This window comes from Myripristis murdjan, chromosome 10, assembly GCF_902150065.1.
Source record: "Myripristis murdjan chromosome 10, fMyrMur1.1, whole genome shotgun sequence".
NCBI classification, from domain to species: domain Eukaryota; kingdom Metazoa; phylum Chordata; class Actinopteri; order Holocentriformes; family Holocentridae; genus Myripristis; species Myripristis murdjan.
Window position 1 is genome coordinate 25513961 of NC_043989.1, and position 14818 is coordinate 25528778.

General features: G+C 46.2%; 2 protein-coding genes across 3 annotated transcripts in view; one reads left to right on the forward strand and one right to left on the reverse strand.

Moving 5' to 3' along the window:
* macrod1 (mono-ADP ribosylhydrolase 1) overlaps window positions 1–5385 on the forward strand; it is a 103338-nt gene extending 97953 nt beyond the window's left edge. The window contains exons 9-11 of one of the 2 annotated variants that reach the window (XM_030061592.1): window positions 964–1045; window positions 2105–2140; window positions 4854–5385. In XM_030061592.1, the coding sequence (XP_029917452.1) occupies window positions 964–1045; window positions 2105–2112 (90 nt within the window). In that variant the 3' untranslated portion in view covers window positions 2113–2140; window positions 4854–5385. The remainder of the gene's footprint in view (window positions 1–963; window positions 1046–2104; window positions 2141–4853) is intronic. The other variant, XM_030061591.1, reaches the window with a different exon arrangement.
* Window positions 5386–13988: 8603 nt separating this feature from the next.
* ccdc88b (coiled-coil domain containing 88B) overlaps window positions 13989–14818 on the reverse strand; it is a 39757-nt gene continuing 38927 nt past the window's right edge. Inside the window, exon 28 of the mRNA XM_030062270.1 lies at window positions 13989–14349. Within this exon, the coding sequence (XP_029918130.1) occupies window positions 14312–14349 (38 nt within the window). The 3' untranslated portion in view covers window positions 13989–14311. The remainder of the gene's footprint in view (window positions 14350–14818) is intronic.

The window sequence follows — 14818 nt, forward strand, 5'->3', positions numbered from 1 at the left end:
TGCACAAGCCAGGACGGGAGAATAAGGGCCGCCGGCTCGCAGGCTGCCGAAATCTCTGTCCTTGAACGCAATGAGACTAAAAACCCCCGCACCAAGCAGAAAGTGATGGAAACAGTCGGGCTATAAATTGCACTGCTTCACCCAAAAAATGGGAAATCAATCATTGTGGTGGAGGCGTTCGCTGAAGCCTTGGGAGCACGCCGGTAACGCCGTTTGATATGTCAGAGGATGAGGAATAAGAAGGGAGCGACCTCCTGCAGCTCTCATTATTACACACAACATGCCGCATGCAGAGCTTAATGTAAATATTATAGACTGCGAAGCCAAGGCATAAAGAATCAAGTACAAAGCATAAAGGTTGTTTACTGTCATAAAGCAGCTGCACTTACTCTGTCAGTGTCTTAATATTACTAGAACGCCATTATGTTTATGGCTGTCTGCGCGCGTGCACGTGCATGATGGGAAAAGGAACAGTGCAGGCTCACGCAGTAATGAGGGGACCGACGGTCTAGTGCCAAACAAACACACACACACACACACACACACAGAGTGAAAGGCTCAGGGACAAGCACTTAAAACACAAAAGTTTGCACTATAATACACATAAACTCTCTCTCTTTCTCTCAGGCACACACACACACACACACACACACATGCATACAGGGGATCTCTCCTTTCTTTCTTTCCGTCTGCTTGTAAGACACACACACATTCTCTCTGTGGCCTTCTGCCGCGCTCGGTCCCCAGCCTTGAGTGTAATGAGCGCTGTGCTGTGCATTGATCATAATAGGGAGCTAATAGGGGAGTAATGGACTGACAGATGTATTCTCCAGATAGCGCTGCCTTACAGTGGCCCTTAATGCACACACTGCTACACTGTCCCCTCCAGCTCATTGTCACTGTAGTAAAGGGTGTTTTCTGTGTGTGTGTGTGTGTGTGTGTGTGTGTGTGTGTGCGTCTCAGCTGGACAGAGTCATTTTCTGCGTGTTCTTGCCAACGGATAAGGAGCTGTATCTGAAGAACCTCCCGCTTTACTTCCCTGGCAGTGAGTACAAACACACACACACACACACACACACACACACACACACACACACACATACACAGAGCTCAGTTTATTTACATGTACATACTCTCACCCCCCCCACACACACGCTCGCATACAATGGTGTGATAAACATTTGTATTGAAGGCAGCACACCGATACACTGCTGAGGCACAACAGTTTGAGACAAATGTCTGAATACTATTTCTGTGCACAAAGTCACGTATGTGCGCACACACACACTCGCTGTTCATTTGTCGAATTCGTTGGCACGGCCTCGTCGGTCGCTGGCAACGGTCCCGTCTCGCCGGGTGTCTCTTATTTTGATTCTTCCTCCTGCGTGGCGTCCTCCCCTCTCCCGGGCGTCCACTCTATTTGAGTGCAAATCTCCCTGATTGATAATGAGTGTCTTTGCGCCCGTCATTTGCTCCGGTGAGTTAAGGCGCCGCATTAATGCAAGGAGCGGCGGGAGGATTACAAAACACATACACTACATATGTCAGGTAAATTGTGGGTTAGCTCCAGTGTAAGTCAGGCTCGGGGCAAGCTGCGGGAAAAAGGCAGAATAATCAAGACGTGATGCACAAAAGAAAGATGTCCGCCAGATTTATTGTGCCACTGAAAATGAGACAGCTTTCTTTCTCGCGGTGCTCTCAGTTTCCATTTCTGTTAAATTTATTGTAACAGGCATTACCTATCCGTTTTATAAATTAAGTATAGTATTGAGTCTGGAGCAGATAACAAGCTTGAGGACACAATTAGGGAATAAAAGATTCAATACACAGAATGGATTTCTGTTGTTCCAATGTTACAGTCCAAACAGCAGAAGCATAAAAAGGTCAACCCTGCCACTAAAAAAGATATAATAGTGCTACAACTAACCCAGTAGAGACCAACAGGCCACTGTGAGGAGTGTGTGTGTGTGTGAGGGTGTGAGGGTGGGGTGGGGCGCTTAGTGTGCCTCAGAGGTCACTGATGGCAGCTTGGCATTTCGGGGACTTAGATATCTCTTAGCCAATCACCTCTGTTTTCCCTTCATCTCTGTGCCCGCCCCTTTAGCCTGCTGACCAATGGCAGCACCTTATTGAAGTTCAGGTAAACAGCACGGTGTGTGTCATCGGGAGCCTGTCACATGAAGCAGGATTACTGAGCTGGATCACTGGACTGAGGAAAAAGTGGAACAGCTGTTTTTTTTAGCTCAGTCGTCTTCCAGATTCGAGGGGGGGGGGGGGTCCAGGTTTTGCTCGGTGCAGTTTGCCAGCTGCTCGGTGATCCTGTTTTTTGCGACAGGTGCCAAGTGTAGTTTGCTGTGGCAACAGGAACACCTCAGCCTTAGTCTGTTGTAGTCGGGCAGTTTTTTAATCCCTGTGTGATGTTTGTGAAACTGGTCAAATATGAAACATCCGTTCATGAGGGGAACCTTGACATTTTCTTCACCTGGCACTTGCTGCGATCTGGAATAAGTTGTGTTTGCACCTCAGTCGAGTGTAAAACGGGTTTTTGGCATTCTTAGCATTCTACACTCAATATAATGGGTACGACTAGCCTCAAGCTAGTTGACAACAGGCTTTTAAATTCGCTGTAGAAAAAAAAAAATGTGGAAACCTCTGTCCTCCCAAGGTGACAAGTGCCTGGTTTAATTGAATAATAAAAAAAAAAATTAAATTTTAAAATTCCAAGGTTCCCCTTTCAGTCTGTGTCTCTCTCTCTGTCTCTCTCCTCACCTCCTGTTCAAAATGCATTAAGAGGCAAGCCTGCTGTCATTACAAATTGACCTGTCTGGTTAAGTAAAGGTTTAGTAAATACGTCAAATTTATGCAGGCTACAGATTTGACATGATGACTTCACCCATTTGTTTTGATTATATTTGTGATTGATAGTGTTATAATGCCAGGCAGTCTGGGCTCCTAAGCATGATCAGTCATTCACTCAATTATTCAAATTAAGCATTGGTATTACAACTGGAGCCTTAACCTCTAATGTCTTGCTTTACCAATGCTATAAATCATGCTCACCTCTCCCCTACGACACATGGTGCAGCGGAGGTCCGGACCAAAGTCACCAGGAGCAGAGAGTCAGCGACCGAGCCTTGACCACGTGACTCTTCCGGTGTTTCTAACACGTCTTTCTTTCATATCACCTTGTAAAAAGTTGCTGTCTTTGCCAGTCTTTGTTGTTGCAGCAAGAGAAAACTGCTGAGGAGCTGCAGCCATACAGGATTTTCAGCCTCAATAGTTTTTTTTTAGGATTGCTAATTCGTCTATTTATTTATTTATTTATTTTGTACATAGGGATTTTGATCCAGTTGCGTCCACCTGTAGAGGGCTGAGATAACCACAGAACTTGAATGGAGTAGCCCACACATTGTACTGTTTGCTGTGGTGCACATTATAGTGGCAGTTGATTTGTGGTGCTGTGTAACGTAAAAGCAGAAAGAACGGTGAACATTTGAAAGTGAGTTTCCTGCTGTGTTCCTCCAGCACACAGACAGCCATCAAAACTCAGCTGAAATCTGACCTTAGCGACGACACATAAAAGTTGAGCCGAAACGCAAGACGTCTTTGCACGACTTGCTGCAGAAGCTCTCACCTGACAGTCGGCCACTCGCTGGAAGTTGATTTATACAGAATTGAGAGCAGCAGCACGTCCTGATTTCAATGGCAAAGACAGTTTCCCTCCATTTAAGTCCTGTTGGTATAACTCATGTCAAATCATAACACACGAAAACATTGGCTGCAATGACAGCTTTGGTATTTTATTAGTTTTAGCCTGACAGGTCATCCGTGTGTGTATTCAGAGATTTTAAAGAATTCTTAAAAGGAAAGCAGCAGTTTATATTAGCAGGTAGCTACCAGAACAAATGAATATTTCACTAGTCAACATGCCTCCTTTGGCTCAATATGACTGGGGTTCAGGCAGATCGCAGACAAACAGTATGCATGACATTAACCTGGGTTTGGATAGGAATATCAACTAAATGGTGGAGATTTTCATAAATCCCAAATTAACATGAGGGGAAATGTGGAGCCACAATTTAACCACCCAAAGAAATACACTGAGGCTCTTGATCAATCAACCCTTTGCCAATCAAGAAAATGATCGATTTCACTCGTTAATATGTCAGATGTTAAACTTCCCGGTGTCGACATGACACTGCAGTGCCAGCTGCCCTTGGTATCATGAACTGAGTAACCGCCCAGCTAAGGAGTTACAAGAAGATCTCGTTCCTTACTTGTGAGATGAGGCAAACCCGCAGCGTGAGCTCATCATCCTCACGCATCAAACTGTGACACGGCACTGACGTGAGGCTGGAGGTGCAGCTCCACGTCGGGCAGGTCGACTGGAGAGCTTGTTTTCCAGAAATGCAGGTGTGTCCCTTTAAGAAATCCCTGCTAGCTCTTGGTGTCTTTCCCCTCTAATGGATGTGCAGCAGATTTTGTAGCAGCAGTGAGCGAGCAGTAGCGGTGCTTGGCTGGTAGATGGACCGGAACTGTCTGTCTGTGTGACAGAGCTGCTGCAGGCAGGCCTCCAAGTCTCCACTATAAACCTTATGTGTCTCCAACACCTGGCACTAACCGCACCGGTTGTGTGTGTGGCGTTTGCGAGTGTGTGTTTGCACGTTGGAGTGTGTCAGTAGCCATGTTGGACAGAAAGTGACTAATCCTCGCTAACAGATCCCTCTGCAGCAACCAGAGACGTAGCAAAAGCCAAAATACAATTAACCACTGCATGGCTGAGGTATTTTCTCTCAGATTTTCTGTGTAAAAGTTTCACTTTTTTCTTCTTCTTCTTCTCCCTGCTCCCACAGAGGCCACTGTCAAGAGTAAACTCTAAGAGAGTGGATTTGTCAGATTTGGTTGCTGTGGATACACACCGCTAGGCTCGCTGCTCAACGTGCAGATTCCTCCTCCTCCTCCCTGCTGTCGACGCAGATCAAGACCTTCTTCAGCTGGAGGATAACTCCTAAATGGATGATTGCTTTTCTGAAGTGCGCTCGAGCTTTCTCCGCGGGGGAAGCTCTCCCTAGATGCTGATTTTGGGTTAGTTTGTCTGTTTTTCTCGCCAAATGTTGAGGTTAACGGAGGCGACGGAGGGGAGGCAAAGCCCCCCTCCAGTGTGGAGTGATCTTTGCAGTTCTTGTGAAGAACAAATTCAATTAAGCCGCGCTCGAAATTAACTTCCGCCGCGTCGTCCGTCGCTCAGCTTTGCATCACAATCTGCATGCCCCTTTAAGAGCCATTCGTCTATGCGCTGTTTGAATCTTGGGATGCCGGCGTGTGTGCAGATGTGTTTTTGTGTGTGACAACATGGAAAAAAGCTCATTAAAAGTCATCACAGAAGCTTGCGGTGTGTATGAATTGATTATTCCTGGGAATGCGAGTCAGTGAGTTACACTGTCACAGGGGACTTCATATGAATATTTCCCTCTCAGGTTCTCAAGGGTGTGTGTGTGTTTGTGTGTGAGAGAGAGAGAGAAAAAAGAGGGAGTGTGTTTATCTGGATCCCTTTCATTATTATTTTTTCAACTTTCATTGCCCCAGGTCTTTTGGACAAACACAGCACCTGTTCGTTTCTAACAGTTCCTGTTCCTCCTGCCTTCCCTCTTTCATTTATTTCCCGTTTGTTTTTTTGTTCTCGTCCCAGTCCCGTCCATGCTGCCTGTCTGTCTGCCAGCGCGCGCCGTATGTGTGTTCATGCGGGCGCCAGCGTGCCTCTCCCTACAGCGCATCTGTATGAGTTTTTAATTGTTTGTCGCAGGGTGCCGCCGTCACGTGTCACCAGGATGCAGGCGGTGATTTGTGTGAAGCGAAATGAGTGTTTAGCGAGCCGCCTTCCCGCCCCGCAACTTTCATCTGCCGACAACCGTCTTTATTGATTCCAAACAATCTGCCATGGCGGCGTAGACACACACGGAAGGAGGGGCCGTGGATTTTGGGAGGCACAGAGAGAACGGGTGGGGAGAGGAAAAATAAATTCTAAAGAATATCAACAGGAAATTGGGAGAAAGCCCCTTCTTCTGTAAAAGCCTCATCTGTCACAGAGGGGGATCTTCTTTTCCTCTCGCTGCTTCTTTGATTTTCTCGCTGTCTGGGCCTCCGTTTCGTTTTCTTCCTCTCCCTCTTTGCTCGTCGCTCTCGCACACTCTGTTTTACTCCGCAGGAGAATGGAAAAAATAAACAGATGGGAGAGAGGAGGGAGAGAGAGAGAAAGAGAGAGAGAGAGATGGAGGATATAGGAGCTCAAACTGCGAGAGAAAAGAGAGGGAGGAAAAGGTGGGGATGAGAGGATGCAGAGCCGGCGGGAGGATAAGATGGAGGGATGGAGGAAAAGGAGGGATGGAGAGCCTGATGAACTCATCTAAAGGCGCTCTGGGTTTTTTAATAAGCGGCAGACTGTGAAGCTACTCTCCAACCAGTCACTCTGAATAATGAGAGAGAGAGAGCGAGGGAGGCAGAGAGAGATAGAGGATGAGAGGATGAAAAGACAGTGAGACTCATTATCCTCCAACCAATTTACATCACTGTCCCGTCAGTAATCTCTCTCTCTCTCCCTCTCTCTCTCTCTCTCTCTCTCTCTCTCTCTCTCTCTGTGACTCAAATAGTCCACAGCTCTGTTTGAGATGACAGATGAAGACCAATTATACTAACTGTGCCGTTAACTTGAAGGCCGATTCCCTGCCATCTTCCAGAGCATACACTGATAATCCTGTTGGCCCTGGAAATAACTCGCTGCTCACAGCCTGCCAACGGACCTGCACACATGTGTGTAAATAGAAACGTGTGTATAAATATCCTTAATAAATTCACAAAGTAAGGACACCGTGTGGGAGAGGGCTGTGAGGCGTCCGCGTGTGTTTCTGACACTGCGAATGACGGTGAGGGATCGAATTAGAGTGGAAGGGTGGGTTTTGCTTCGTGTCTGCTGGACCCCCCCCACACCTGACAGCAGAAACCCAGCTGATATGTTTTATCCTGTTGACCTCATTCCCACAGCAGACATTTGAAGAGTGGAGGTGGGAACCAACTTCGGAGACCGGAATAAATATGAAACCACAATTACTTAGAACACACAGTGAGTGCCTCACACAGACCTAATTGTTCTTTAATGGCTAAGAATCAGGGAAACAACAGCCTCAACGACCACTTGAATTTAACAGGCACATAAGCCGGCTTTCCCACTACTTAGCCGCTATTTATTTTATTTTATTTAATCATTATTTAACAAGGAGAGGCGCACTGAGACTGCAAATGTTGTTTTTTTTTTGCAGCCATGGCCTGGCCGGGATCAGCAGCATATTAACACAAACAATGACTCAGGGCAGTCAATAAAGTTTAATGCACTCAGCATAAAAATGGTTTTGTCTAAAAATCACCTTAAAAACATCGACAGCTTGTCCAAAAACTCATCTATCAGCCCTCGAAAATAATCAAAGGACACAAGGTCATGTAATGAAAGCTTATTCATTATTCATTCATTCATTTTATTTATTGAAATAAATCAAATAAAATAAATAAAATTGAACATTCCAGTCGTAACCTTAACCATGACCTTGTCCTAACGTAACCACGACGACAGACCTTTCCTTAACCTCAACCAAACAGTTTTGACGCCGACTCAGCTTCCACCACATTGGCTATAAATCTAAATGTTGACATGCAGCACATTTTGGCTCCGAAATGTTGACATTTCAACATTTCTGTTGGAAATGAAACATAAAATGGCAATATTTCACTCTGGTGACGGGGCTGGAGCAACAGACGTGAAAGCCTCTTTACCTCGTGCCGTACGGAGCGAGGTGACAACAACAACAAAGCCATTCCAAGATCTTAAGCAGTGCCTTCTATCACTATCTGTCCGATGAGGGGAACGAGATACTATAATAACAATAATAATATTCATAACACTTTATTTGTGTGTAGCACTTTCCAAAACAAAGTTACAAAGTGCTTCACACAAGATCAAAAAGAGCATTATGAGATATGGATCATAGAAAACAGAATAAATAAACAGCAACAGATGCGAGAACATGCCATCAGAAACAATAAAATCAAAGAACAGGGCCAAATAAGAACAAGAAAGATTAAGATAGAGAAAAGATATAAACAATAAAATCATACAACAGGGGAAAAATAATAAAACAAATATAAATAAATTAATATATGAATAAACAATCAAACACACCGTAAAGAGCATAACATAAAAGTGGGTTTTAAGAAGTGAGTTAAAACATGACTCTGATGTACATCGGGAACTGGCTTGATAAATAAACATGGTTATGTGTGTGTGTGTGTGTGTGTGTGTGTGTGTGTGTGTGGTGTGTGTGTGTGTGTGTGAAGGCCTGAAAAACTGGTGATGAACTGGAACACAACATAATAAACATTTTCCTACGTGTGCAACCAATGAGAGGGTACATGCACATCTCCATACTAGCCTAGTCAAGGTCAGTGGTTCTCAACCTGGGGCCCGGGGGCCTCCCTGGGGTCCTTGAGGGGGTTCCAGAGGGTTCTCATGAAAATGAGGAATATTTTAATTTCACTCATATTTCATTGACTAGATGTTATCTCAGTGAGAAAATGTGTATGAGTGACTATTCAGTTCACTGGTTTCAGGCTCCTCACTGCTCGTCAGCCGATCTACAGTCCAGACAGTTATGGAATAATTAAATCTCATCACACGGGGATCCCTGAGAAATATGAGTCCATGGCCTGATGTCAATAAATCGGAGGGTTCTTGAGAGGTTGAGCACCACTTGTCAAGGTTCTGCTAGCCAGCTATTTCAGCGTAAAGGGCCGTGTGGTCCTGTTTTGACTTCTCGTCAGCAGTAGTGATTGTATCTGTCCGCTACAAATATTGACAGACAGAACAGGGAAAGTGGGGAATATGAAAGCTGCCACACATTGTGCGAACAAAACCCTTCCTTTCCCACAAAAGAACATGCAGCCGCGGGTCGTGCTGTGGGAGGACGGTTCTGGGTCCTTAAAGTGATAGCTCTTATAGTCATATAACAAAAATATAATAATAAACTTTATTTGCATGGCACCTTGCAAAACATAGTTACAAAGTGCTTCACAGCAACAAAATAAAAGGAAGAATCCAAAAATATGACAATTAAAATAAATAAAACCATAAAATTGAGTATAAAATAAAATCTATAAGATAATAAAATGATCAAGAGTAAAATAAAACAATACAGTAGATTATTAGACAGTAAGGAATTAATCAAGTAAAAACACTTTTAAATGGTGTGTTTTTAAAAGAGCTTAAGCTTCACTTTCATCTCTGCTTTCAGTCGCTTGCTTTCCAAAATGGCGGGCATGATTTCAGCTGTTGCTGAAAGGTTGAATATTGGACCGGAGCGCTGCTGCGTGCTGACACTGACCGTGCCACTGCAGAAAATAGTTCCACCATTTTGGAAGCCAGGGGACTGAAAACAGCGACAAGTGCGACTCAACTCCCGGGGCCAAAGGAAGTCCTCCAGCTGAAACAGGGTTAACAGGGAGAGCAGGGCCCTGTGCCTCGTGGTGGAAAAGGGGTGATTACAGGGAAATTGAATTATTCCTTGAACCAAGGCTGCCCGGCTGTCCCAGCAGCCCAGTGTGGACACCGCTGGCGCTCGCACACGTCTGTGTGTCATCAGTATGTACCAGCAATCCACTTCACAGCCTGTCAAGACATTTCTCCTCCAAGAAAAGGGTGAGCTCGCCGCAAAGCCGAGGGGAGGAAACAGAGGCTGGCAGTTAGAAAGGATGAGGGTCCGGCCGTTAGGTGAGACGGGTGATGTGTATGGATGAGGCCGTGATGGAGGAAGCGAGAGAAGAGGGAGGAGGGTGATGTTTATGGATGGGGGAGGGGGGGGGGGGAGGGTGAGGCCAGTAAACTGCTTGTGAAATGAAAATGGCTCTTTAGCAGAATCCAGGACACTTGGGCGCTGCGCTGGATCAATGTCCCTGATTTACTGTCTGAAAGCCTGTCAGAGGGAAAGAGAGGCAGAGGGGTGGAAGGAGGTGGGGTGTGTGTGTGTGTGTGTGTGTTTGTGTGCGGGGGTGGGGGTGGAGGTGATGGGGGGGGGGGTTTTGGACAGAGAAGTTCGAGCCGCGGCGGAGAAGAGTCTTTTTAATGGAAGGAGAAAGAGGAGAGGTAAGGATGGCGAGTGAAATTGTCCGTGGGAGTGACAGTGTGAGGAGGTGAAATCAGAGGGATCGGGCCTCGAGTCGACATCCAAAGTCAATGTGTCAAGGCGATGGGGAAGGGCAATCTCGCTCTGCGCGGGGGAACCGGCCCGGCCATTTGGGGTAAAATCGATAGGGGACACACGGCGCTTCTTAAATCCTCACCATTCCACCGAGGCGGGCCGTATTGACAAACAGCGCGGGTAGGCAGTACACAAATCCTTAACTTGACCTGTCTGGAAAGAATCTATACACCGCCGCTGGCCAAAGTGCCGGGGAAGGCAGGGCGAAGAGGCCGCCTTGTGCTGCTCAAACCTGAAATTCATACAAATGATTCAAAGACGACTTTGAGGCCCAGCTCGGAGCCGTCCTCTGCCGATTTGCTTACACGTCAAAACAGATGAGAGAGATGGTTACTCATCAGGTCGGGTCTCCTAGCATCTATCATGTGCATGCCAAAACACACTCCTACAGTAAAAGATGGAGTGCAGGCTGTGGCTGAGACGCTGTTCGGCATGGACGGCCACTGCTGGGAATTCATTGTCGTGCGTTTGGGAGAGAAAGTGTGTGTGTGCGTGTGTGTGCTTGGTTTGAACGTCTGCATTTAGACTGCACAAGAGCGTGCGCCGAACAGGACCAGTGTGTTTATGTGAGTGTCTGTCTGAGTCACTGACACACACACACACACACACACACACACACACACACATATATTCACTCAGGTGGAGTTGTAGAGCCCGGGACGGCAGGCCGGACAAGAGTGTTTTCCCGCACCCTCGGGAGGCTGTCCGGGGGGGGAGGAGGAGGGGTTTATTTTATTTTTATTTTGAGTGTTTAATGTATTAAAAGGGGCCGGGGTAATGAATTATAATCTTTAATGCAGAAACCGATCGATACCACCAGAGAATAAATCAGCTTTTACTGAGAGCGTCAAAGCCCCTTAATACACTCGAGGAGAGAAAGAGAGCGAGGCAGGACGGGAGGAGGGAGGGACAAACTGTTTGGAGAGGGAGGAAATATCCTGAATGAGGCAGAGAGAGAGAGAGAGAGATGACGGAATAGAGAGGTGGGGGTGGAGAGGAAGGGATGGAGGGAAGTTATAGATGGACAGACTCACCTTTGGGCTCACCTCATTCAGTAAAAGCCCACTGAAAGCACTGAGATTCTGACAGTTTTGCGAGGAGGCAAGGTTGCCGGGTCAGTCTGCACGCCGCAACACACACTCCGCTCCGCTCGCTGTTCTCCACCTTGTTGTATTGTGTTCCCTTTCAGCCCCCCACCCCCCCTCCCACTGCACACCTCTGTTGCCCGGAGCAGTACTTAATTAATTGAATTACACCACTGCTTCTCGATCAAAGATCACCCCTCCGCTCTCCCGGCTTAGCGCCGGCCCCAACCGGGGGGAGCGAGAAAATGTCTAAAAACAATCCATGAATTATCCCCTTTTTATTAACTCCGAGTGAAGTTTTCGCTCGGGCGTGTGCGAGCGGATTCCAAATCAGAGACGGAAGGGCCTGGGAAGAGTTTAAAGCCGTCTGGGCCCGCTTGATGTGGATAAAACTGATGCCGCCGCAGAGTCGTCTCGGCGAGCGAAGCAAGCCGCCGAGTATTTTGGATGCCCGGCCCGTTCGGTTAGTGGACTAAGTGGTTTAAGTGAGGGTTTTCGGTCGCCGGAGGCTCTTTAGCAAGACACGGTCATTAAAGTTTGATAGCTCCGGCAAGGACTGGGGGTAAAGGGGCGGGAGGGGAGCGATAAGGAAAGATATAGTGGAGGCACAGAGGTGGAGGGAGAAAGCGAGTCTTTGCCGACCAAAAAGAGGCCCGCTGTGAAAAAGAGAGGATTGGAAAGGGTTGGAGGAGGTCTTTGCGCAGGAAGGAAGGCCGCAGGACGGCGAGGCGGGTAAAAGCAATGCTGGCCGGTGGTGTTACTCTACTCCCGAGCTCAATAATTAAACAGCAGAGCAGACCCACGAGATGCGAGCGTGATGTCGACCCAGGCGCCCATCCATCATTCATTGGTTTGGAATCAGGAGTGATTTCTGCATTTAATCACCCATTTCATTACCAGGGTTTTTCCCTTTTTTTTTTTTCTTTTTTTTTTTCTCCTCCTCTGCACGCTCGGACTGAGACCGGCTTCAGAAATATGCCGAACAAACGCGGGTCAGGTTGCAAATGACTACGTTTTTTCTCTCTTAATTCAGCCTCCTCCTTTCGAGTGCCACTCGGAGAATTTTCCACATAATGGGCCGAGATTGCTAAACAAAACAACCCGAGGGGTGCTCTCTCTAACCACGAGCGCTCTCACTCGAGAATTTGAAGCCGTACCCTTCACTTTTTGTCTGTGGGCGCTGTCTGTCTGTGTGCCTGAGGGCGTGTGATTGTTGCATTGCACTCATAATAAGCCTCTGAGTGACTGGCAGACCCAATATCTTGCTATCGCTTCTGCCCTGCACTCACTCAGGCGGCTCGGCGTGCAGCCTCCCGTCATGCATCTCAATTCCACAAACAATGTTCGGAGCCGAGAGAAGGGGCCTGCTTTTTGATTAATGTCACCATGACAACTACATAATTCATGAATTGTATTAGCGTTCCATTTGTCATCTGCGAATCATAATTCAGGATGTGCGTGTGTGTGAGAGAGAGTACGGGGAGGGTTGGGTGGAGAGAGAGAGAGAGAGAGCTACTGCCTGCTATTATCCTTGGTGTCGTCTTCCACACACACACACACACACACACACACACACACACACACTCAAAAACACACAATGCCCTACCAGCAATGCTGACGTATCCTTGTCCTGATCTGGACAGTGAAAGCTCTCTGGGAGCTGCCGATGTGAAGTGGGCCTGTTTTGCTTCATGATGAACTCTCAGGTCTGCTCGTTTGCAAAGGTGTGTGCTCACTCCTCCTCGTTATGTCTGTCTGTCTGTCTGCCTGCCTGTCTGTCTGTCTGTCTGCTGGCAGGAGGCTGACCAGCTCTACACTGACACCATTTGGTGCAGCAGAGAAAAGACTTAAAGAGGATTCTCGTTAAGGCAGCAGTGAAGTTGATTTGCCATTAGATCAATGGCTGGATTTACACAGGACCCCCTAAAACGAGATGGGATTTCCAACCATATGTGAGCCGGATGAGAGGGGCTCCTCGGCGTTTATCCTCCTGTAAACACATCGGATCCGGGGGTTAGAAGGGATTTTTAAGTCAGATTTACGTTTTTGTTTTTGGCCCCTGTGTAAATCCAACCCCCAGACTGACGCCTGCTCTTTTCAGATGTGGAGCGAACTGATACTTTTCATTTTTTCTAATTGTTTTTCATTTCTTCACAGTCTTTGACTGCGGGTACAAAATAATTCATGTGCTTTTAGCTCTGAGGTATATTGGGTTTTACGTTTTCATGGATCTTTGCGGTTTTGGTCCACCACATCTCAGAGTTAATTTTCCACTTTTTATTTTAGTGCCTATCTAACAGCTGCTACTTTTTACCTACATTAACAATCTCAAAATATGCTTTGAGTTCTTACAAAAGCTACGTTTTAGACTCTTAGCAAGCCAACGTAAAGAAAAAACTATTGGAGAAAACTTAGCAGGACCACTGACCATTTTGGTTTCACATACAAAAGGTTAACGGAAGACAAAATAAAACACTTCTCAGCTCCGAAATGTAAAATTTTCATTCGAGGACTTCTAACTCTGCCAGCACCAATCCACCGGGGCACTTCCTCCACCGCTGAACTTAATGCATGCGATGTTTTCTTGCTAATGAAGTCCATTTGAGCGTCCCTGATGTCTTTTCTATGCATCTGCAGTTGAGCGGTATGCATCACACACACACACACACACACACAGACACACACCGTGGCAGGGATTTACATATGCAGGGCTCCAGAGAGGCGGTTCACTCCTTCAAAGGTAAGCAACACCAGAAAACATTTATTGACTGAGAAGTGTATTTATTTATTTATGTATTCCAAAATACTAAGAGGATCTCAAATATTGCAGAATTCCTCCAGATATACAAAGAGTTGGATCAGAACCAGTTTGCTGAAGGCACATATAATAAAAGAGTTTTTGAAGTGATTGTTGATAACAGTTTCTTCTTAGGCAGTCGCCGTGCCGTCACTGGAGTGCTGATTGTCTGAAAGGCAAAGAAAGAAAACCTCACTGTAACGCTGCAGTTGTGTACGAGGCACACGTACGCTTTATTAAAAAATAATATTAGCTGTATTTTGTGTGATGTCGGATGTTATGACCACTGTGTCGGTGCAGTTTAGCTTGCAGCCCGATTTTATTTAGCTTGACATTTAACTTGTTACCCAATAGATATTTTACAATGCCATACACATAACACACTGGCAAAAACACACACAGCTACTATAAAAGCTATCCACCTTAACAAGACATTTAATATGGAGTCTTACAATCTTTTTTTTTCTTACAACAAGTGAAAAAAATCTGCCAGCAGGGTGGGATGATTTCATTTGTCTCCAGTGCAAAATCAACTTGAATTAAGTCACACTCTGTGGATATTCATGGAGGGGTGTGACTGTTTTTAAGATGATGGTATTTGTTTCAAGAAAATTATCTTAACAGTTGAAGCTGCACTG